Consider the following 25,445-nt stretch of genomic DNA (forward strand, 5'->3'; position numbering starts at 1 on the left):
TTCCTGTGCGAATGGATACTTTCACTGTAGCTGCTGCTGGCTTAGAATTATCCCACTAGTTCTGTTTCACAAAGAAACAGAGTCTGTTCTTGCTTACACCGCCTCCAGTAATATAGGACATGGAGTAGCGTACAGAGCCAGGATACAAGTATCAGATAGCATCCTATAATACATCAACAGTAATGAAATAAGGGGTATAAATAGATGAAGTTGGCAACAAAGACAAACTACAAAGGATATACTGCGAGAATGGAGCTCCAGAAAACAGAAAACCTTAAGGGGGGCAAGGAGATTGAGTGATAGAGAATGATTTAAAATGATTTAAAATTTAAATACATCTGTGCAGGGAGCAATTCTTTCCCTTTTGAATTCTAATGACTCGATAAATAACACAATTACACAACGATAACTAAAAACTTATCACTTAAACACTAACTTCAATGTCATCATCAACTAATAACAGTTGAACTTACTGCTTAATCTATACACTCTGCTACAGTACACCCTCGAGTTGAGCTGCTTCCTTAATACCTCTGTTGTCGCCACCGGAACTCTCCTACGCATCAAGGAAGAAATCAAATGGATTTAGATTATTACAAAATTCACTTATCAGGAGTCTCCTAATATTAGGTCACCAAACCAGTCCTTTCTTCCGCTTTATGTATCAAAACTCTAATCACATATGCTCTGACAACAAAATGAGCTGCAAAACAATAGAAATGGTTAATACTGATATGTGACTGCCTGATAGATGTTCACTATTAAAAGTGCGTACATAGCACTAATATAAAGAAATGGCAAAAATCGCTTACCTGTTCGGCAACCTGAACTAATTGACTGTCGCCTTGTGGAGAATCTATCAAATGATCCTGTTCCACATGATCTGGATGAAGCTTTTGCTTGTTAGTTGGACTACACAAGTCACTGCTCTCCTCAGGGACAGCACGCTGAGGGGTGCTGTCAATAGACATACCCTTGCGCTTTCTGCGATTGAATGTGTATTTGATATGTCTGGCACCTTCAGCTTGCATGGAAGCTCCAGAAGATGCCTTTGTATGTTCTTTTTTGTTCAGGGAGCTGCCAACTGAAATATCATGTTTCTCTAAAGCTTGCACAGGAAGTCCAGAAGACGCCTTCAAATTTTCTTTGTCTACGGAGCTAAGAGTCGAAGCATCAGCCTTAGGTGAAGCCAAACTGCAGCTTCCATCCTCATTAACTTCTTTCAAGCTTGCAGTATTATTGTTTGGTGTTATCAGCTCCTGCTGGTCCACCACCAAGTTACCTGCATCATGTTAAGAATGTTTTGATTAAAACCACATTAAAAATTGACCAATTTTACATGAAAGGATAGAACATGCAAACAAAAAAAGCTTTCTGGACGTACCATAATCTGTAGTTTCACCTTTGGTCGACTGAAGGAACACTGAAGAGGTGATTTCAGGATCAAATTGACCATTACCAGCATCAGTCTGATGCATCAAGTTTCCAGTAGCACATTTCAAGAAAGGGCCGCTGTTTCTGGTGGGGGTATCAGAGCGATTCTCAGTCATCTCAGAGATCAATTGATTACCAGACATGCTTTTCTCACTGGTCCTAAGCTGGGTGTTAGCTGGCTCAGGAACACTTTTGGTTTCAGAAAAATCATCTTCCAAAACCCTGACAGTCTTTGTTCTTTTTCTTCTTTTCATTTGCACGCTGTTGACTGCAAGTACATCAATAAGTTCCGGGAAAGCAGTACAGCGGCTTAACTCAGCATCCCTCCTATTCATTTTCAAGTCTTCCTTCAGGTCAGTAAAGGCCTCCCCATCATGTTCAGCAGACATCTTTAGAGGTGAAAGATCCTCTTCAAGTGCCTGAAGTAGCAGCAAGCAGCCATTTCCATCAGATTCAGATCTATCAGAGAACTTATATTCCGCTTCCCCATGCTCACTGGAATTATCATGCTTATAACTAGGCCTGCTTCTTCTGCCTCTCTTGCGCTTGAACTTACCCAGAAATTTCGTTTGAAGTATCTGTTCCATGATGGACCTTGTGTGGCATGGGGTTTTAGCAGCATTGTTCTTTCTGGCCTTTGAGCGGCTATTTAATGCAGTGGTCTGCTTCTGATTTTGCTTCAGGAATGCATCTGTACTTTGAGTCTGCTGTTTAAGTGCATGAATACGCTGTGTACACCCATTATGATAGAACTTTGGTTTCTTATTTCTTTCCATTAATGATGGCAGATCAGGACTGCGACGATCCATGTCCTCCAAGTTTTCCACTGCTTCATTCTCCTTCTCGGTTATCGGAACAAGGCAAGTGTCATCACTGTTGTCTGCAGCCTTTTTATTCTTCAACGATACTCCTTGTTGATGCATCTTAGAACAAGGGCTGGCGTTTTTATTAGAATAAATGTTATTGGATGTGGGAAGGCTATTTATTCTTTCATCAGCTAAAGTTTTCCTTGTCAGATCTAATTCAGTATTTGCCCTCTGCAGCTCAACCTTAAGCGAGGCCATAGCATTTTGTGAACCATGCAATTGCTCTTCCAGTTCCTTGATCTTCTTAACATGCACCAAAGCTTCCAGTTCTTTCTCTTTTATCTGCAGAAGACACGCTAACAAGTTTCAGGAATGCATTCATTACAAACAAGACAACATATAGATGAAGTTCAAAAGCAAATAACTAGACAGCTGCTGTTACACATATGGACATATTTTTTAAAAGAAAAATAAATCTGAACAAAAAGTGAATCGCATTGACTGACCACTGGCTCAATTCATTCCATACAATCTGTTGGTGTCATAAAAAAAGAAACAAAAAACTCAAACATGGAGCCCTTGCATAACTGGCTGACCCAACTCTAGGGCAATGGAGTAGGGAAGCCAATCATCCTACTCAAGGCCCCACACTAGGAGGGGATAAATCCCATGAGTCCTTATCGAACATTTAAGGAAAAAAAATATTAGTGAATAGTTATACTATGACACGATTGGAACGTGTAACATACACAGCCAAAAAACAATCACTATTTTCTCGAAAATCATATGATATGCAACACAGGAACTGGCCTAACTCGGTGTGAGTGTGTATGTACAAGCTCACTACCCACGTCCGAGTCCTCTTTGACTTGAAATTATTTCTTCTTATTTACAATGCGAAGGGCGGGCCTGCTGCAAGCGGTAGAGTCTTACCGCCTATGACCGGAAGGTCCTAGGTTCGAGTCACGGTCGCCTCGCATTGCACAGGCGAGGGTAAGACTGGCCACTGACATCCTTCCCCAGACCCCGCACAGAGCGGAAGCTCTCTGCACTGGGTACGCCCTACGCCCTATTTACAATGCCACTTAGTCCCTCCTAGGTTGGTTGAGTCTTCCTTATACATGCGACAAAATAGGCTGTGTTCAGGAGTTTATAGATAGATGTCGGTGTTTCGAGTTACCACCGACGAGTAAATTTCTAGTATTACGCGTCTGGCTCGGATGGTGTGCTTTAGAGGACACGAGGTTTATACTGGTTCGGGCAGAAAGTCCCTACATCCAGTTCGTCGCTGCTTCTCGTGTTACTAGCACTGAAAGTTTGTAGTAGAGGTTACAAACAGGCGAGGCAGAGCACAAACCCAAGGGTCGGGCGAGGCGGAGCCCGCGCACCTGGGGGTTGGCTGGAGCTGTAGTCGCGCTCTTGACTGCTCGGATGAATCAATGTTGATGGCCATTAGCTTCTCCCCTTCGGGTACCCTAGTATTGGTCCCCGACAATAGAGGCTTTTACTATCGTATTCCAAAAAATAAAAGAGCACTAACCACAGGGAGACACGTCCCCCTGGCCCTGCTCCTAAGGTAGGGAGATACCGAAGGCATACACTAGTACAACAACAACAACAACAACGACAACATAGTCTTTCAGTCCCAAGCAAGTTGGGGTAGACTAGAGTTGAAATCCACCAAGAGCCCCAAGTCACGGTTCAGGCACATCAATAGCTGCTTTTCAAATACTCCTATTCAAACATAGATCTCTAGGTATATCCCAAGCTTTCAAATCTCTTTTTATTGTCTCCCCCCATGTCAATTTCGGTCTTCCTCTCTCTTCTCATATTATTAGCTTCGCTTAGGACTCCACAATGCACTGGTGCCTCTGGAGGTCTCCTTTGGACATGACCAAACCACCTCAACCAATGTTGGAGAAGCTTTTCTTCAATTGGTGCTACCTCTAGGCGATCACGTATATCATCGTTCTAAACTCGGTCCATTTTTGTGTGACCACAAATCCATCACAACAAACGCAATTCTGCAACACTCAGTTGTTGAACATGTCGAATCTTTGTAGGCCAACATTCTACTCCAACAACATAGCCGGTCTAATCGCCGTTCTATAGAACTTGCCTTTTAGCTTTTGTGATACCCTCTTGTCACAGAGAATGTCATAAGCTTGTCGCCGATTGATCCACCCTACTTTGATTCTATGGCTAACGTCCGCATCAATATCTCCATCCCTCAGTAGCATCGATCCCAGATACCGAAAGGTATCCTTCTTAGATACTACTTGACCTTCCAAACTCACATCTCCCTCCTCCTATACAACTTCGCCAAAGTCGCATATCATGTATTCGGTTTTAGTTCTGCTCAATCTAAAACCTTTAGACTCAAGGGTCTGCCGCTGTCGGATACCGTGAGAAGGGGTACCCTAAGCAAGACCCAAAAAACGACTGCTTAGACTTCGTAAAAATCGAAACCAGCTAAACATCGCTGGCCTCGGCCGATTCTCCGACTCGCACGAGGCCCCCTCACCACTGACCTCGAGCGATCCCCCACCAAAGGCCTCGGCCGGGCCACCGACCCTCCGTCTCGCGCGAGGCGGGCTCGGCAGCACTCCGCTGCCTCTTCCTTCTCCCGTCCCTCTGACAAAACGTCGTGTCGCATTAACTCAGCCAACTGCCGCCCCTGACATCGACCGCATGCTCGGCACAGTACAGCGGAATGACCGACGGGACAGGAGGCAGGACTGGGCAGGGGTTACCCGCCACTGTGCTAACCACTATGCACATGGTTGACGCCCGTACCTCACTATGCTGCCAACTCCTGCTCCGAGGACAACGCAGCGTGGGGAGCCACGTCTGGGCTACTGTGGCCTCGGAATCAGTACCCAGGGCCAATAATTCCCTCCAGGGCCTCGGCAGTTTGCTGCAGGGGCCCGGCAGCCTGAGGATCCATGTCCGCCAAGCCCCCCGCGATGGCTCGGCCTCGGCACCTGCAGAGCCGCAGCTCCCTACGACGTCATCACACGATGACCTGCACGTCGCCCGAACTGGGCAGGGGTTACCCGCCACTGTACTAACCACCACGCACATGGTTGACGCCCATGCCTCACTGTGCTGCCAACTCCTGCTCCGAGGACAACGCAGCGTGGGGAGCCACGTCTGGGCTACTGTGGCCTCGAAATCAGTACCCAGGACCAATAATTCCCTCCAAGGCCTCGGCAGTTGGCTTCAGGGGCTCGGCAGCCTGAGGATCCATGTCCGCCGAGCCCCCCGCGATGGCTCGGCCTCGGCATCTGCAGAGCCACAGCTCCCTACGACGTCATCGCACGGTGACCAGCACGTCGCCCACCGTGTCCTGCATCAAGCTGTACTGGAGCCCCACGACGCATAAGATCAAGTATGACCGGCGCGTCACTTCTGCACGACAAGGACAGGGCCACTCCATCGACCATACCACAACAGTGGCCGGCTACAGGACTTGGACACGCCACCCCCATTTATAGAAGCGCTATGCAGCACCGTATGTACGTTCCCGGTTCTCCCTTAGAGTATAAAAGGGAGGGACCGGGGCCATTTCTGGGGGGGAAAGGAAGCAGAAAGACGAACACACCGATAGAACTACACACTTCTACGCTGCTTGGGAACAACGCCTCAAGCAGCCCGCGCCACCCTCGCCGAGACCTGGGGCTAGCTCCCTCTCTCACCTAGCTTGTAACCCCTACTACGAGCACTCCGGTGCAAGGAATACAAGATCGATCTCTCAGACTGGACGTAGGGCCTCGATTGCCTGAACCAGTATAAACCTTGTGTCTCTTTGCATCACCATCCGGGATTAGGAGCACGCAGCACAAATTCACTCGTTGGTTGAGGGACCCCCGGTTCCAAAACACCGACAGTTGGCGCGCCAGGTAGGGGACTCTGCGTGTCAGCTTCGTCATCCTAGCAAGTTCCGGATGGCAGACCCCATACGGACCATTGCGTCTCGGCACCGTAGTTTGGTTCGGGAGCCTGGAGTTCATGTCTCTAGGGCATGAGTACGACATGGTGCTCCTCACTCCTCGAGCCCCACCGTCCGACGATGAAGTCACGCCCCTGGCAGCCCAGGCGTAGGCGGCGCCCGGGCGGCCGCTCTCGCCACGCTCGCCAGGCACGACGCGAGCAATGCCACCCCGACGCTACGCGAACCCGGGGCGGCACGCCACTCCCCGCCGATATCCTACGGCCAGCTGTTGGTACGGGGTCCCTGGCTGGGGACCTGTCTGGCCTGAGCATGGACGAAGGAAAATCGCCGGTGGCTCGCGCCGATGCCCAGTCATCTAGCTCCGCTCCACCACTCCCTGAAGAGCCGACCCCGGCGGGGCAGAATATGGAGACGGCACCGTCCCCATACCCCTTTGGGTTGAGAAATGCCGCCGCCTCTTATGCCAACGCTTACGCTGCCGCTCACGAGCACCCCTCGGAACGCCGCCAGCGCTTCGCTCTCGACCTGAGCACCCACTCCGACCCCTCGGACGAGGACGAGGCATGGCCCGGGGTGGATTTCTCCGAACTCCACAACCCTGGGGCTTTGCGCCAATTCTTGGCCGCAAGCGACTACTGCCTCGGCTATTCCGACTCCGACGACGAAGGGACTTACGATCCATCCCGTGAGTGCTTCCACGTCGGGCTCGAGATGCCAAGGGCGGGCGAAGAGGAAGAGAGGACAGGCAACCATTCCCCGCCCCGGGCAGGGGCGGGTGATGTCCACACCTCCGCGTCTCGAAGCCCCGACAGCACGGAACGAGAATCCCGTCCGCGGGGGGCATCGACGCCCAGACCTGGAGCAGCTCCGCGAGCTTCAAGCCAAGGTCGAACAAGACCGACTCCTTCTGCAACAGCTTCGGGACACTCTCGAGCAGGAGCAGCAAGGGCGCGGTGAGGGCGGAGGGAGCCCGAGGGAGGGCCCGCGACGTCCATCACCGCATCAACGACAACGAGGGGGGAGAGCCACCCCCAATCTTTAATCGCGCTAGCCAGAATGTCGCAGCGGCTGCGATGCTGGTCCGAGCAATGCCCGAGCCCTCCACCACCGAAGGGGCGACGGGTCCGCGAAGAGCTCCGCGACCTCCTCGAGACCGCAGCGGTACAGCAGGCCGAAAGTTCCGCCTCCCGCCGGCGCGGAGGCACTTCGGAGCAACCCACGGCGCGACCTCGCCGGGGCCAGGATGCCTCGGTCCGTCCCGAGCCCGCTCGCGCGCCGACGGCCAACGGAGCCCCCTCGGTGCGCGATCGACCTAGGGACCAACGCGAGGCACAGGGCGACCACGAAGTAGTTGGCAGGCGACGGCGCCACGATGACGGAGCCGCCCGAGGCTACCACCCACACCGAGGCGGTCGCTACGACAGCGGTGAGGACCGCAGTCCTTCCCCTGAGCCGCCAGGACCTCGGGTCTTCAGCAGGGCCATCCGCGTTGCTCCTTTCCCCTCCCGGTTCCGACAGCCGGCCAACCTCGCGAAGTACAGCGGCGAGACCAACCCGGAACTCTGGCTCGCCGATTACCGCCTGGCCTGCCAACTAGGTGGCGCGGACGATGATCTGCTCATCATCCGCAATCTCCCTTTGCTCTTGTCGGACTCGGCGCGAGCCTGGCTTGAGCATCTCCCTCCCTCGCAAATCCACGACTGGCGCGACTTGGTTAGGATCTTCGTCGGGAACTTCCAGAGCACTTACGTGCGCCTTGGGAATTCCTGGGATCTTAAGAGCTGCCGCCAGAAGCCGGACGAGTCTCTCCGAGACTTCATCCGGCGCTTCTCCAAACAGTGCACCGAGCTACCCAGCGTCGGCGACTCGGAGATCGTCCAGGCTTTCCTCTCCGGCACCACTTGTCGGGACTTGGTCCGAGAGTTAGGACGCAACGTCCCGCGCTCTGCCGCCGCGCTCCTCGACATCGCCACCAACTTCGCCTCGGGCGAAGAGGCGGTGGGGGCCATCTTCCCCAACAACGACGCCAAGGGGAAGCAGAAGGACGAGGCCCCCGAGGCCTCGCCCACCCGCGTCCCCAAGAGAAAGAAGAAGGGTCGCCCAGGGAAGCAGGAGGTCCTCGAGGCTGTCCATGTCGCCACAACAGATCGCAGGAATCCCCGAGGCCCCCGCGGCCCCGGGCTATTTGACGACATGCTGAAGAAGCCCTGCCCTTACCATCAAGGTCCGGTGAAGCATGCCCTCGAGGAGTGCACCATGCTCCGGCGTTACTACGCCAGGCTTGGGCTCCCCGACGACGATGAGGCCAGGAAAAGGGGCGCCGGCGAAAGGGACGGCGATAAAGATGATGGGTTTCCCGAGGTACGCAACGCCTTCATGATCTTTGGCGGACCCTCGGCATGCCTCACGGCGCGCCAGCGAAAGAGGGAACGCCGGGAGGTCTTCTCGGTCAGGGTGGCCACCCCCCGGTACCTCGATTGGTCTCGGGAAGCAATCACCTTTGATCGGGATGACCACCCCGATTATGTTCCAAACCCCGGGCAGTACCCGCTTGTCGTCGACCCGATCGTCGGCAACACCCGGCTCACCAAAGTGCTCATGGACGGAGGCAGCGGCCTCAACATCCTCTACGTCAACACTCTGGAGCTCCTGGAGCTCGACCAATCACGGCTTCGAGGCGGTTCCGCGCCCTTCCATGGCGTCAGTGCCAGGAAAGCGCACACGACCCCTCGGGCGCATCGACTTACCCGTCTGCTTTGGCACTCCCTCCAACTACCGTAAGGAGGTCCTCACCTTCGAGGTGGTTGAATTCAAGGGGGCTTACCACGCCATCTTGGGGCGCCCGTGCTACGCCAAGTTCATGGCGATCCCCAACTACACCTACCTCAAGCTCAAGATGCCAGGCCCCAACGGCATCATCACCGTCGAGTCCACGTACGAACATGCATACGACTGCGACGTCGAGTGCATCGAGTACGCCGAGGCCATCGTGGAGGCCGAGACCCTCATCGCCGATCTCGACCAGCTTGGTAGCGAGGTTCCCGACGCCAAGCGGCGCGCCGGGACCTTCGAGCCCGCGGAGGCCGTCAAGCTCGTCCCAGTCGATCCCACCGTCCCCGACGGCCGAGGACTGAAGATCAGCGCCACCCTCGACAGCAAATAGGAGGCCGTGCTCGTCGACTTTCTCCGTGCGAACGTCGATATGTTCGCGTGGAGTCCCTCGGACATGCCGGGCATACCAAGGGAGGTCGCCGAGCACGCCTTAGATATCCGGGCAGGCTCCAGGCCGGCAAAGCAGCGCCTGCGCCGATTTGACGAGGAGAAGCGCAGGGCCATCGGCGAAGAAGTGCAGAAGCTCATGGCAGCCGGGTTCATCAAGGAAGTATTCCATCCAGAGTGGTTGGCTAACCCTGTATTAGTCAGGAAGAAAAGTGGCAAGTGGAGGATGTGCGTGGACTACTACTGGTCTAAATAAAGCATGCCCGAAAGTCCCATTCCCACTACCACGAATTGACCAAATCGTCGACTCCACTGCAGGATGCGAAACCCTCTCCTTCCTTGATGCGTATTCCGGTTACCACCAAATCAAGATGAAAGAGTCCGACCAGCTCGCGACTTCTTTCATCACCCCATTCGGCATGTACTGCTACATAACCATGCCGTTCGGCCTCAGAAACGCAGGGGCTACTTACCAACGGTGCATGATCCAAGTCTTTGGCGAACACATCGGACGAACCGTTGAGGCCTACGTGGATGACATCGTAGTCAAGTCCAGGAAGGCCGGTGATCTCGTCGGCGACTTGGAGGTTGCCTTCACATGTCTCAGAAAGAAGGGCATCAAGCTCAACCCCGAGAAGTGTGTCTTCGGGGTTCCCCGAGGCATGCTCTTGGGATTCATAGTCTCGGAACGTGGGATCGAGGCCAACCCGGAGAAGGTCTCGTCCGTGACCAACATGGGCCCGATCCGAGACCTCAAAGGGGTGCAGAGGGTCATGGGATGCCTTGCGGCCCTAAGCCGCTTCATCTCGCGCCTCGGCGAAAAAGGCCTGCCCCTGTACCGCCTCTTGAGAAAGTCCGAGCGCTTTTCTTGGACCACCGAGGCCGAGGAAGCCCTCGCCAGGCTCAAAGCACTGCTCACCAACCCCCCCGTCCTGGTTCCGCCCACCGAGGGTGAGCACCACTTACTCTACGTCACTGCGACGACCCAAGTGGTCAGCGTGGCCGTAGTAGTCGAGAGGCAGGAGAAGGGACATGCTCTACCCATCCAACGACCTGTTTACTTCATCAGCGAAGTGCTCTCCGAGACTAAGACGCGTTACCCCCACATCCAGAAGCTGGTTTACACCGTAGTCTTGGCTCGGGTAGAATAGCCAAGTGGGCTGTCGAACTCATGGGGGAAACCTTGTCTTTCGCGCCTCGGAAAGCGATCAAATCACAGGTCCTGTCCGACTTTGTAGCCGAATGGACCGACACACAGCTGTCACCCGTTCAGATCCAATCAGAATGCTGGACCATGTACTTCGACGGGTCTCTGATGAAGACTGGGGCTGGCGCGGGCCTGCTCCTGGTCTCGCCCCTCGGAGTACACATGCGCTACATGATCCGGCTTCACTTCGCCGCCTCCAACAATGTCGCCGAATACGAGGCCCTCGTCAACGGCCTGCAAATCGCCATCGAACTTGGAGTACGACGTCTCGACGTACGGGGTGATTCGCAGCTCGTCGTCGATCAGGTGATGAAAGAGTCAAGCTGCCATGACCCCAAAATGAAGGCGTACTGCGCGATAGTACGTCGCCTGGAGAACAAGTTCGACAGTCTCGAACTCAACCACGTTGCACAAAAGTTCAACGAGGCCGCGGACGAACTGGCAAAGATGGCGTCGGCACGGACCCCGGTCCCCCCGAACGTCTTCGCCAGAGACCTCCACAAGCCATCCGTCGACTACGCCTCGGCGACGGAAGAGGGCCCATCGGCCGAGCCCACCGCAGGGCCCGAGGCCCCCTCTGCTGCCGAGACCCCGCCCGCCGAGCCCGAGGCCATGGCGATTGACGCAGAGCCTCCCAAGGCCGACCAAGGAACGGACTGGCGAGTCCCTTTCCTTGGTCGCCTCGTTCGAGGAGAGCTTCCTGCTAACAGAACCGAAGCCCGACGGCTTGCGCGACGCGCCAAGACTTACGTCCTCTGCGACGGCGAGTTGTATAGGCGCAGCCCATCTGGTATTCTCCAACGATGCATCACCACCGAGGCTGGCCAATCCTTACTTTGGGACTTGCACGCGGGAGTCTGCGGGCACCACGCGGCGCCTCGGGCGCTCGTGGGTAACGCCTTCCGCCAAGGTTTCTATTGGCCAACGGCGATGGCCGACGCCACGAAGCTAGTACGCTCCTGCGAGGGATGCCAGTACTACGCTCGACAGACGCACCTCCCGGCCCAAGCCCTCCAAACCATCCCCATCACATGGCCATTCGCTGTGTGGGGGCTGGACATGGTTGGGCCTCTGCAGAAGGCACCCGGGGGCTATACCCATCTGCTGGTAGCTATCGACAAATTCTCCAAATGGATCGAGGCTCGTCCGATCGCTCAGATCAAATCTGAGCAAGCGGTGCTGTTCTTTACGGATATCATCCACAGGTTCGGGGTTCCTAACACCATCATCACTGACAATGGGACACAATTCACCGGTCGCAAGTTCCTAACGTTCTGCGACGACCACCACATCCGGGTGGCCTGGTCGGCCGTAGGGCACCCAAGGACGAATGGCCAAGTAGAGCGTGCCAACGGCATGATCCTACAAGGCCTTAAGCCAAGAATATTCAATCAGTTGAAGAAGTTTGGCAAGAAATGGCTTGCCGAACTCCCGTCAGTCATCTGGAGCCTAAGGAATACCCCGAGCCGAGCCACAGGATTCACACCGTTCTTCCTGGTCTATGGAGCCGAGGCCATCCTCCCCACTGACTTAGAATACGGTTCCCCGAGGCTACAGGCGTACAACGAGCAAAGCAACCGCACTGCCCGCGAAGACGCCCTCGACCAACTGGAGGAAGCCCGAGACGTCGCGCTGCTACACTCAGCCAGGTACCAGCAAGCCCTACGACGCTACCAAGCCCGGCGCGTCCAAAGCCGAGACCTGAAGGTGGGCGACCTGGTGCTGAGACTGAGGCAGAGCAACAAGGGCCGCCACAAGCTGACCCCACCCTGGGAAGGGCCGTACATCGTCGCTCAAGTGCTGAAGCCCGGGACCTACAAGTTAGCCAACGAGAAGGGCGAAATCTTCACCAACGCTTGGAACATAGAACAGCTACGTCGTTTCTACCCTTAAATTTCCAAACGTTGTTTACATTGTTTCTCGAAATACAATAAAGAAGCGTTCTTAGTTGTTATAATCTTTCGAGGAACCCCCCCTTATAGACAAGTCGATTGTATAGAACCTAAGGACCGTACGATCGTCTCAAAGGCGAAAAGGCCGGCCGAGCCGTGAGAACGGCCTACGCCTCCGGGCTACGGCAGCTCCCTCACCACCTTTTCACCCAAAGGACAGCGTAGGCTCCGAGGAAGTTCTGTGAAGAGAGCTTGTCTATCAATAGGGGCTTGACGTCACAATAGCGCTATAAGGGAGACTCGGCTCTGCCTCTGCAAAGCCGAGCCTCCCTCGGGGGCTAAAAAGGGGGAACCCCCCCTAAGTCCCGAACACCGTTTGTTAATGGTCTTTCAAAAAATTTCTACGCCAAACTCTCTCGCGCTCTGACGGGACCCTCACAAGAAACCCAAAGACCAAAAGCTTGTCTGGAGGCCAAAGGGCCGGTCGAGTCGTGAGAACGGCCTACGCCTCTGGGCTACGGCAGCTCCCTCACCACCCTTCGCCGAAGGACGACTTAGGTCTCGAGGGATTTCTTTGCGGGTTCCCAAGATCGAGACAGAGGGCACAGGCTCGGAAGTAGAACAGAAAACGGTTAAAAGACGCACATACGCAAATACTTTAAAGGCCTCGACGGCCACAAAGACGTCACGGTATGACAACTAACCCAATCCGGTTACATGGCCCCTTTTGGCCCAGGTCAAAGCTCAAGGATCGGCGGCCGGCGCGGGAGGGACCACCTCTTCTTCAAACAGACTGGCCAGCGCTGTGCCAGGTGCCTCGGCCGCCTCCAACAGCTTCACGACCTCCGCATCAGCCTCCTCGTCATCTTCTGGCAACACGTAGCCGTCGCTGACAGCCTCGAGGTTGATGGCGTAGTGCGAGGAGACGACGGCCAGGGCGCGCTTGACACCCGTGTGCAACGCCCCCCGGAGCCTCTCGTGGACGCGGCCGCTCAACGCAATCAGGCGGCTCCCAAGGGAGCTGGCTGATTGGACCTCCTCGACGTCCAGGGCCTCGCAGGCGGTACGGACAGCGCTGCGCAGCGCCTCGTGCTCCCGAACCTCAACATCCAGCGCCGCTTGCGCTGCGACGGAGGCCTCAGCCGCCTGGGAAGCCTCTTTCTCCAGATCTACGGCGCAACGAGGGGTCAGGAGTCAAACGCGAACCGGAACAAATGAAACAAGGAACACGGTTCAGCGGAACTTACCCTCGGCCTTGTTCTTCCAGGCTAAGACCTCGACCCGAGAGGCCTCGGCCGCCTTGGTAGCCTCTGCCAAGGCGACTTTCGTCGCCTGATGCTCGCTCTGCTCCGCACCCAGCTGCCCGGCTGTGGCCTTCGCAGAGGCCGTCGCTTCTTGGGCCCGAGACCTGAAGGAGTCTCGCTCCTCCTCCAGTTCCTTGATCTTCGCCACCAGAGGGGCAGACTGCTCTTTAGCCGTGGCCAACTCGGCCTGAATGTCAGCACAACGAAGGCGGAGGTCCTCCACTTCCGCACTCCGCGCCGACAAAAGCCCCTGGGCATCGACGAGCAGGCCCTTCTGCCGCCGGAGCTGGTCCCAGATATCCCTCTCCCTTCGTAGGAATACCGATTTCCCAAGCGATCGGGTCTCGAGCTCCTAAAGAGGCAAAACAAAAAACGCACGTCACACACTGCGAGGGGGCTCGGAGAGAAAACAACGCGGCACGAGAGAGGAAAGTACGTACCTGGGTGACACCGGGCAAGTCCCGTCCCATAATAGTCATCGCTGTCTGCAGCGACCGCACTGCCAGTTGGCGGTACTGCTCGAGGGTATCCCATCGCCCCCCCTCTGCGGTATCTTCAAGGGCGAACACGGGCTCCCCCTCGGGGTCAGCCCGGTTCCGCCAGAAAACACGCGGGAAGTTCCACCCACGGGGCTCGGGCCGTAGCCGGGCAAGGGCCGAACTCCCCTCGGCGGGATCTGGGACTGGTTGCTCCGCGGTACTGGCCACCTCGACGTCCGCCGCCTCCTTCCCTTGGGAGGAATCATCAGACGAGATTGTTTGAACCAGGGGCGGCGCCAAAACTTGCTCCGTCTCCACCTCCATCGCCTCGGCCTCGACGGACCCAGGGGCTCTGGCCTCCGCCATCTCTACCTCGGTGGCCCCGGCGTCCACCGCCCTGACTTCGGAGGTCTTGGGGGCTCCGGCCTCACCCTCAATGGCCTCGGCAATGGAGGACGCCCCAGCCTCCTTCGCCCCAAGACCCACGACATCGCGGGGCGTGGGCTCCTCCTCCTCCACTCGCTCCGCGGCCGCCTCGGCACCCTTTTCCTGGGCAGCCGCCTCCTCCGAAACGGCCCCGCCCGACGCCGCGCCACGCTGCACGCCAGCCTGCGCCTCCGCTGCCTGATGGGCGGAGGAGCTAACGTTCACCTTGAGCGCCTTACGGGGCGCCAAGGCAGGATCTTCCACCAGATGCGTCTGGCTGGAAGCAAAGACACTCCCAAGGTCAGCATGCGACCAAGGGGCAAACAAGAAGTACTACGGACTCCACCAGAAAAGACGCTTACCGCGAACGTGGATGCAGCCGCTTCGACACCGCCAGCCTCCTCTGCAACGGCGGCGGTGGTGGCAGCAGCGCGGCCTCGGTGTCCACCGGTGCCAGCTGGCCTCCGTCGGACCCCGGCACCTCCTCGACCCTTCGCGGAGACAATGGGGTCGCCCCCACCGTCGCTCGCTCCACCTCCACCGTCGAACTCATCGGGCTGACGGCACGCTCCTCCGACACCCGCGCCTCGGGCGTGTCGGCCTCGGCCCCGGGACGAGCCGCCACCGGCCCCGGGACACCTCCTCCTAGGGGCGTCAGGCTCCTTGCCGGCGCCCCGGGCACCAGCTCCCTAATGTCGGGGAGGTGTTCCAGGCAGGCCGTCCCCACCTCGCGCCCGCCGCCGTCGCCCGAAGAATCCGACACCGACGACGAGGGAGACGGCTCCAACGGGAGACCGTCGAGCCTCTGACGCCGGCGACGGGCGTCCAGCTTTTCGCGCGCGAGGATCTTCTTCGTGCGCTTCGCCTCCTTGGCATCTTTCTTCTTCTTCTCCTCCTCGGCGCGCGCCCTGTTCACGGATCGCCGCCGGGCGTCCTCGGGAACGGGCGGCGGGGAGCCTCGCACGTCTCTTATCCCCTGTGGGAACGACGAAGTAAGACGACAGACAAAAAAAAAGGGGCGAAAAACAAGAAGGCCGCGAAAGCCTCGGCAACATCCAACTTACCAGCGAGACATACCCCCGCGACGGGCGCATCGGGAACGGCATCAAATCGTCAATCTTCGGCTTCCCGTCTACCGCCTCTCTCACCCGACGCAGGGTCTCGTCGTCGGTAAGGGCGAAGGCGGACATCTTGATACCGGCGATCGGATCGCCCGGGGTCATCTCGAACAGCCGCCGCCGCCGGGCCATCAGCGGCAACACCCTCCGGCGGTGAAAAGCCGCCACAACCACGGCCGCCGAAAGGCCGTGGTCACGCAGCTTCCCCAAGGCCCTCAAGAGCGGTTCCAGCCTAGGCTGATCGACCTTGATGACGCCATATCCCCATTTCTCTGGTTGACTCTCTACAACCCGCCCGGTATAAGGGGGAAGTCCTCCGCCGTCGTTGCGGAGGTAGAACCAGCCGTCATACCAACGACAGTTGGACGATGACAGCTGGGCCGGGATATAGAGGGACTGCCGGTCCTGGCGCACGTGAAGGGTGCAGCCGCCGGCCCTCTGCACCTTCCGAGCCCCCCTCGTTCCCCCCGGCCGCCATAGTAGTGCGGGAGCGCCCGCATGAAGTTATCCACCGGCAACCCGAGGCCTCGCTCGTGGAAGACGACGAAGCTCACCACGTAGCCGTCGCGCGGCCTCGGCTCCGACTCGTTCCCCGGAGCAATCCACTCCGGCTCGTCAGGGTCGGTGATCGGGCGAAGAAGACCGGCCTCCACGAGCGACTGCAGCTTTTCCTCGGTGACGTCGGACCGCTCCCAGGGATCCGCCGGGAGGATGACGGGACCACCAGCCATTGCGCGGCGGAGGACGTTGCTACGGCGGTAATCTCTCTCCCTCTCTCTTTCAGTCTCTCGCTCTCGCCCTTCTCCTCCCCGGCACTCTATGCTCTCAGCAACGGCACGGAGGCAGCAAAAGCGAATGCGGAAAAGGTAAGAAGGGGAAGGGCGAGGTTCTTTGCGTATTTATGTAGGGACAAGACGAAACCACCGGGCGACGAAATCGGGGAAGTTTCCCCCAAAAAATCCGGCGCGGTTATCCAGATCCGGTCTTACCGCCCACGCGCCCGCTCCCTCCTCATTAAATCGCGCGTGCAGATACGTCCCGTCGGCTGACGCCACGTCGCGTCCAACCGCAGTAACAGCAGGCGCCGTTTCGCCTCCCCGAAAAAGCCGCCTCAAAAGACGCGCCTGCCGTTATTAGCCGTAGGGAGAGAAATAACCCCCCCCCCCCCCCGATTCCTTTCAGGCAAAGGAACTGGGCACCGAGCCCGCTACGGTCCAGGGGTTCGAAGGCTGGGCCCTTAGGGGTTTCGACAGCCGCCCCAGGGCAACAGAGTCAGGGGCGACTACGGGCGAGCCTATACGAGGCCGAGGCCCAAGCAAGCGAAACGCTTGGGACGCCCTGTGTCGTGTCCGAGACCGGCAGGGAGGTCTCCGAATGGGATCCCACCGTAGGGAGGCACCGAGCCACCGAGGCCCAGCGAACGGCCTCGGCACCCACTAGAGAAACCCTCCGGTACTCTTGGAGCGCGTCTCCGGACCGCTAGCCGACCCCCAGCGAACGGGGTACGGGCCTCCACTCGGACTTACCCGATAACAGTTCACCGGAAATGCCATCGCTCGCGCCCACCGAGGGTAGCGTGGCACATTCCACCCCTCCTTCCGAGCGAAAAGGAAGCGCGAGGGTCGAATAAAAAGTCAGAAGAATCCCTGACGGCCCTCTTGCCCCGCGCAGAGGCTAAGGGACTCTTCCTGCAAAACATTGCCGAGGCCCAGCGACTTAGGCTCGCACACGAGGGGGCTCGGCAAAACAAACCCTCCTTCCGAGCGAAAAGGAAGCGCGAGGGTCGTTCAAAAAGCCAGAAGAACTCCTGACGGTCCTCTTGCTCCGTGCAGAGGCTAGGGAGCTCCTTCCGCAAAAGACGCCGAGACCCCGCGACCTAGGCTCGCACCCAAGGGGGGCTCGGCAGACAGACCCTCACGCGCGAGGGGCGAACCAAAAGCCAGGAGGACCTCTGACCGCTCTCTCGCTCCGTGCGAGAGACTCGGGGGCTCCTCCTGCAACTTTGCCGAGACCCAGCGGCTCAAGCTCGCACACGAGTGGGCTCGGCAAACAGCCCCCCCGTCCGAGCGAAAAGGACGTGCGGGGGACGGACAAAAAAGTCGGGAGGACCCCTGACCGCCCTCTCGCTCCGTGCAGAGGCTCGGGGGCTCTTCCTGCACCCAAGATAAAGACAGAGCGACCCAAGCCCATTACGGTCCAGGGGTTCGAAGGCTGGGTCCCCAGGGGTTTCGACAGCTACCCCAGGGCAAAAGAGTCAGGGACGACTACGGGCGAGCCTGTACGGGCGCGCCCTGTGTCGTGTCCGAGACCGGCAGGGAGGTCTCCGAATGGGATCCCACCGTAGGGAGGCACCGAGCCACCGAGGCCCAGCGAACGGCCTCGGCACCCACTAGAGAAACCCGCCGGTACTCTTGGAGCGCGTCTCCGGACCGCTAGCCGACCCCCAGCGAACGGGGTACGGGCCTCCACTCAGACTTACCCGATAACAGCTCACCGGAAATGCCGTCGCTCGTGCCCACCGAGGGTAGCATGGCATCTTCCACCCCTCCTTCCGAGCGAAAAGGAAGCACGAGGGTCGTACAAAAAGCCGGGGGAACCCCTGACGGCCCTCTCGCTCCAGACGGAGGCTAAGGGGCTCTTTCCGCAGCATCGTCAAGGCCCTGCGATCCGAACTCGCACCCACGGGCCCGGCAAACACAATGAAAACGCCTCACTCGAAAGAGAAAAAAGCCCCTGAAGAAGTGAAATCACTCCTCCAGGGCCTCGGGGGCTACACCCGGCGGGTGCGCTCGCGCGCACCCACCGAAACCTCGAGTACAAAACACCATCCCGACAGGAACTATCAAGAGCCAATTCTCGTCAGAACCTCAGGGGGAGTGCCTCCACTCCCCCCAAGGCTCGGGGGCTACTGTCGGATACCGTGAGAAGGGGTACCCTAAGCAAGACCCAAAAAACGACTGCTTAGACTTCGTAAAAATCGAAACCAGCTAAACATCGCTGGCCTCGGCCGATTCTCCGACTCGCCCGAGGCCCCCTCACCACTGACCTCGAGCGATCCCCCACCAAAGGCCTCGGCCGGGCCACCGACCCTCCGTCTCGCGCGAGGCGGGCTCGGCAGCACTCCGCTGCCTCTTCCTTCTCCCGTCCCTCTGACAAAACGTCGTGTCGCATTAACTCAGCCAACTGCCGCCCCTGACATCGACCGCATGCTCGGCACAGTACAGCGGAATGGCCGACGGGACAGGAGGCAGGACTGGGCAGGGGTTACCCGCCACTGTGCTAACCACTATGCACATGGTTGACGCCCGTACCTCACTATGCTGCCAACTCCTGCTCCGAGGACAACGCAGCGTGGGGAGCCACGTCTGGGCTACTGTGGCCTCGGAATCAGTACCCAGGGCCAATAATTCCCTCCAGGGCCTCGGCAGCCTGAGGATCCATGTCCGCCAAGCCCCCCGCGATGGCTCGGCCTCGGCACCTGCAGAGCCGCAGCTCCCTACGACGTCATCACACGATGACCTGCACGTCGCCCGAACTGGGCAGGGGTTACCCGCCACTGTACTAACCACCACGCACATGGTTGACGCCCATGCCTCACTGTGCTGCCAACTCCTGCTCCGAGGACAACGCAGCGTGGGGAGCCACGTCTGGGCTACTGTGGCCTCGAAATCAGTACCCAGGACCAATAATTCCCTCCAAGGCCTCGGCAGTTGGCTTCAGGGGCTCGGCAGCCTGAGGATCCATGTCCGCCGAGCCCCCCGCGATGGCTCGGCCTCGGCATCTGCAGAGCCACAGCTCCCTACGACGTCATCGCACGGTGACCAGCACGTCGCCCGCCGTGTCCTGCATCAAGCTGTACTGGAGCCCCACGACGCATAAGATCAAGTATGACCGGCGCGTCACTTCTGCACGACAAGGACAGGGCCACTCCATCGACCATACCACAACAGTGGCCGGCTACAGGACTTGGACACGCCACCCCCATTTATAGAAGCGCTATGCAGCACCGTATGTACGTTCCCGGTTCTCCCTTAGAGTATAAAAGGGAGGGACCGGGGCCATTTCTGGGGGGGAAAGGAAGCAGAAAGACGAACACACCGATAGAACTACACACTTCTACGCTGCTTGGGAACAACGCCTCAAGCAGCCCGCGCCACCCTCGCCGAGACCTGGGGCTAGCTCCCTCTCTCACCTAGCTTGTAACCCCTACTACGAGCTCTCCGGTGCAAGGAATACAAGATCGATCTCTCAGACTGGACGTAGGGCCTCGATTGCCTGAACCAGTATAAACCTTGTGTCTCTTTGCATCACCATCCGGGATTAGGGGCACGCAGCACAAATTCACTCGTTGGTTGAGGGACCCCCGGTTCCAAAACACCGACAGCCGCTATAACTCTAGTTTCTTATTTAGGGGAATTCCTTGTGAGGCATTAAAAAAGATCGCAATCTCCTTTGAGCCACTGGAAAAGTTCAGCGGACTTCAGCGCCACTGCTCCAACTTTTTTTTGCCCTCCATGCCACTGCCGTCAGATTGGGCTCTAACGGTGTCAAACTGCAGGTGTGAAAAGTCGAAAATACCCTTAAGCCTAAATATGTCATTAATTTTTTTTGAGCATCTTAACGACTGCAAATGAAAAAAACTCAAAACTAGAAAGTTGTAGATCTCGTCGAGATCTATAATTTTCATATAAAAATTATCTTCTTTTAATACCGCAAAAAAGATATGATTTTTCTAAGATATATTAATCATATCAAATCATATCTTTTTTTGCGAAATTAAATGAAGATAATTTTTATATGAAAATTATAGATCTCGACGAGATCTACAACTTTCTAGTTTTGAGTTTTTTCATTTGAAGTCGTTAAGATGCTCAAAATAAATTAATAACATATTTAGACTTAAGGGTATTTTCGACTTTTCACACCTGCAGTTTGACACCGTTAGAGCTCAATCTGACGACAGTGGCATGGAGGGCAAAAAAAAGTTGAAGCAGTGGCGCTGAAGTCCACTGAACTTTTCCAGTGGCTCACAAGAGATTGCGATCTTTTTTAATGGCTCACAAGGAATTCCCCCTTCCTATTTACTCCCGCCTGACTTTCATCCACTAACACTACATCATCAGTGAACAACATACACCAAGGGATATCCCCTTGTATGTTCCTGGTAACCTCATCCATTACCAAAGCAAAAAGATACGGGCTTAAGGCTGACCCTTGATGAAGTCAAATTTTAATCGGGAAGTAATCTGTGTTACCATCGTTTGTTCGAACACTAGTCACAACATTATGGTACATGTCCTTGATGAGGGTCACGTACTTTGATGGGACTTTATGTTTTTACAAAGACCACCACATAACATTTCTTGGTATCTTGTCATAAGCCTTCTCCAAGTCAATGAAAACCAAGTGGAGGTCCTTCTGCTCTCTAAACCGCTCCATAACCTGTCTTATTAAGAAGATTGCTTCTGTGGTTGACCTTCCGGGCATGAAACCAAATTGGTTTGTTGATATCTACGTCGTTCCTCACAGGCGCTGCTCAATGACTCTCTCTCATAACTTCATAGTGTGGCTCATCAACTTAATTCCCCGATAATTAGTACAACTTTGGATATCTCCCTTGTTCTTGTAGATTGGTACCAATATGCTTCTTCTCCACACCTCAGGCATCTTATTCGATCGAAAGATATTGTTGAACATCTTGGTTAGCCATACTATAGCTATATCCCCGAGACATCTCCACACCTTGATTGGGATACCATCAGGGCCCATCGCTTTGCCCCCTTTCATCCTTTTCAAGGCTTCTCTGACCTCCGATTCTTGAATCCTCCGTACAAAGCGCCTGTTAGTGTCATCAAACGAGTAAGAACTAAGAAATCTCAGGGAGGTACCCAAATTTGGATGTGCCCGGGTTGAGTGGTTTGAGCCTAGGTGGATGGTGGATGTCCTATTTAGCGCAGTCTACCAAGTGATCTATAGCTAGCTTCTTCTATTCGTATTCTGAAAAAAAATTGTAGTAAACGACCTTTTCTACTTCATTCTAGACTTGTAAATTGTCTGGGTAGCTCCTTGTACAAGTCTACAAGATGATAGCACTAAACCAGCCATGGATAATGGACTCGAAGATTAGGCTGGTTGAAAGCTATAGTTGCAGAGCTGTTCTCTTTTTGACAATCAAATATGCATTAGCATATTATATAATTAAAAAATATGCTTCTTAATTGATCATCCATGCTTTGAGCAGATCCAGCTATTCCTTTTCCACCTCATTTCAAAGAAAAACCGGCCAGATCATAATATTACCATATGCACATGGGGAAAAAATTGACAAATTTAGCATAGGTAAGCACCATAGAAGGATGCTAAATCAAAACATGGCACCAATGACAAATCATATTATTTCTACAACGTCCTAAGAAAATAGTAGGTGGATATGAGTAATGAATTTACATTGCAAAAGACCTTATATATCAAATCTCAAAATTGGTAATAACTCTAGTTCAGAACATAACATACAATGAATCTGTGACTGGGACTAGTTCACCACAGTAACCTAATGTGGAGAGGCATCGCTATCTGGATTGTAACAATCCATATGACAATTTGGCCATTACACAATGTGAATGTATTGTTTCCATGAACCTTCACAATCAAAACTGCACCAAGTCTCTGAAGGTAGCATGAAACAGCAGTGGACCCTTTCTGTAGTGGACCTGGCCATAACATTGACAATTCCAATCCTATGCATTACATGGAAATAAAGTCGACACTGAAGTTCCAAAAATAGTCTGCTAAAATATCAAGAATCACTCTAAATATGAAATGATCACAATGGGCGTACCCAGTGCAGAGAGCTCCCGCTCTGTGCGGGGTCTGGGGAAGCAGTGGCAAGCCTTACCCTCGCCTGTGCAATGCAAGGAGACCGCGACTCGAACCCGGGACCTTCCGGTCACAGGCGGTAAGACTCTACCGCTTGCACCAGGCCCGCCCTTCAAGAAATGATCACAATGATTGGTGTAAATTTAACAATAAGACCAGGGGGAACTGCTGCACTGTACAATCTGGCAGAAACCAAAAACAATAGTGTGGTATGGAAATCAACCCAAAAGAAAATATATTCACGAGCAATTTTCTGCAGGACAGTTGCCCCTATGCCCCAACTCTGGGTTCCAATCAAGGAGACACCAAAAGTTGCAATTATAATTTATTTGATTCAGCATTACCCTCAAACAAGCATAAACCCATTTTTTTACCAGCAGTATTGCCAAAATCACCAGTACTGGCTAGATATGCTATATTTTGAGGCATACAGCATTAGACAGAAATAGCACATTCCTAACACAGGGAAAAACATCCAGACAGGTGGGAAAAACAAAGGAATTGTCAAGGCAAATGCAACAAATCAGTGAAGACACGGTAGCAAGGGCACATCAAAAGGGCGTACCCAGTGCAGAGAGCTACCGCTCTGTGCGGGGTCTGGAGAAGGGTGTTAGTGGCAAGCCTTACCCTCGCCTGTGCAATGCGAGGAGACCGCGACTCGAACCCGGAACCTTCCGGTCACAGGCGGTAAGACTCTACCGCTTGCACCAGGCCCGCCCTTCAGCAAGGGCACATCAAAAGCCTATAATAATTAAAAACCAGTGCGTCCCAATCAGTCTAATGGTTTTAGGCTTCCAGCAACCACAGCAGCACCCTCCTCTGAGTTATCAGAATAAAAGAATAATCTGAATACCCCTTCAGATGCTTGACGACTCCAACAATATCAACAGATTGTGCACCATGCCCCTGCAAACTTAGAAGCACTCAAACACAGATGCTAACACTGTAAGACAAAGCACATACAGCTGGGCGTTTAACACATGTTAGTCTATTAGCCCCTGAATACTGGTCTACTCCACAGCCATAGTCGTGGCAAATCTGTAATGCTACTGCATTAAGAACTAACAATCCCAAAGCATGATATTTGTTTTTTCAAACATATTCGGTGATTCCAAGTCTAATAACCATTCTCCCACCCACGCACAAAAGAATGTATTACTTATTCTGGATTCTATGAACCAGCCGAGGGGAAAAGATACAAAGCTATCTAAGTTCTAACAATACCACTGCAAAAACAACAATGCACAATTGCAAAATCCTGAGGACGAAATCCATCATTCATATACTACGAGCTCTAAATCCCAACATCCCAATAAGAAATTTGAACTGCACCACCAACATCCCGATTGCAGAACCAAGAAGCACAGAATCCAGAAGACGAAATCCCCATCCTACGAGCTCCAAACCCAGGTGTTACGAACGCCGAATTTGAACTGGAGCACCAACATCCCGATAGCAGAAAACAGGAACACAAAATCGAGAGGACGAAATCCCTATCCTACAAGCTCCACATCCCAGTCATCCGAATGCGAAATTTGAACTGGACCTTCACCACCACCATCCTGAAACCAGGAACCAGCACCACGAAACAAGAAGACGAAATCGCTATCCTACGAGCTCCAAATCCCAGTCACCCGAATTCCAAATTTGAAATGGGCCTTCACCGCCATCATCCCTAAAACAGAAACCAGGGCCACGAAACCGAGAAGACGAAATCCCTATCCAACGAGCTCCAAATCCCAGTCACCCGAATTCCAAATTTGAAATGGGCCTTCACCACCAACATCCGGCGAACAGAAACAAGAATTCCGAACTCCGCCCGATACAATCAATCCCAAAACCTCCCCTAAAACGCAAAGCCTCGCATCCTCCAATCCAAACTGCTCGTATCATGCGCACACCAGCAAAATCCAAAAAAAAATAATTCGAAACGATTCACGAAGCACCCAACCAAAGCGAGCGGTTCGAGCGGAGAGAGCGGAGGGAGGGAGAGGTATACCCTGGCTGCCATGATGGCCTTGAGCCGCAGGAGCGCGGCGACGCCGTCCTCCTTGGCGGCCTCGAGCCCGGCCGCGAGCGCCGCCGCTCGCCGCTCCGCCGCCAGCACCCGCGCCGCCGACTCCTGCGCCATGTTGAGCATGATCCCGGCGTACGCCTTTTTCATCGCCTCCACCTACACGAAAAAACCCCCGATCAGCTCGAACAGCATCCGGCAGCGGCGGCGGGGTACAGGGAGAGGAATTTCACCTGGGAGTCCGCCATTTTGGAGCGGGAAATAGATTGGGGAGAAGAGGGGACAGGGGAGAAGGGGGAGTTGGTTGTTGCTGGTGCTAGGGGCTGTGGCGGTTGCAATAGAGGTGCGGGAAAACGGAAAGGCGGAGAGGGAGGTGGGCGCGGCGCGGCAGCCGCTGCTGCGCCCGCCCGCCCTCGCCTTTTCACTGGCTGCTTGCGTCCGTTGGAGTGGAGGAGGGGGGCCTGTTTCCAATTTTTGGGGGCGGAAGCGGAAGCGGGAGGTGGAAGCCCAACTACCCTAATGTTCCGGTCATGGTGGAGAGAGCCTTGTGGTTTGGGGAAATTGCGCAAAGGGGAGGAGGTGTGTCACGTGTGGCTCGGGCGCACATAGGAAATGTGCCGGTTTTGGCAGCCTGGTTTGGATACTCGTAACCGTAACGATATACATTTTGTGTAATTCTAGACCTATTTAGCGAGGCTTCTCGAGGGATTTCAGC

The 25,445-nt window shown here is 55.1% G+C and overlaps 1 protein-coding gene across 1 annotated transcript; it reads right to left on the bottom strand.

Moving 5' to 3' along the window:
- Positions 1 to 229: 229 nt before the first annotated feature.
- Positions 230 to 25,194, bottom strand: LOC136474073 (uncharacterized). Its single transcript, XM_066471687.1, has 5 exons — positions 24,964 to 25,194; positions 24,716 to 24,889; positions 1,385 to 2,582; positions 813 to 1,282; positions 230 to 703 (listed from the first exon to the last, which is right to left on the bottom strand). Exons 1-5 carry the CDS (start codon positions 24,976 to 24,978, stop codon positions 677 to 679), a joined length of 1,884 nt encoding a protein of 627 aa, XP_066327784.1. The 5' UTR covers positions 24,979 to 25,194; the 3' UTR covers positions 230 to 676.
- Positions 25,195 to 25,445: the final 251 nt, after the last annotated feature.

Source organism: Miscanthus floridulus, chromosome 8 (genome assembly GCF_019320115.1).
Source record: "Miscanthus floridulus cultivar M001 chromosome 8, ASM1932011v1, whole genome shotgun sequence".
In the NCBI taxonomy this organism is placed as follows: Eukaryota; Viridiplantae; Streptophyta; class Magnoliopsida; order Poales; family Poaceae; genus Miscanthus; species Miscanthus floridulus.

Bases quoted from the DNA above. Each gene is read 5' to 3' on its own strand.
- LOC136474073 (XM_066471687.1), bottom strand. The intron at 1,283-1,384 runs GTACGTCCAGAA...AACATGATGCAG, and splicing joins AGGTGAAACTACAGATTATG to GTAACTTGGTGGTGGACCAG. The intron at 704-812 runs GTAAGCGATTTT...ATTGTTTTGCAG, and splicing joins TAGTTCAGGTTGCCGAACAG to CTCATTTTGTTGTCAGAGCA.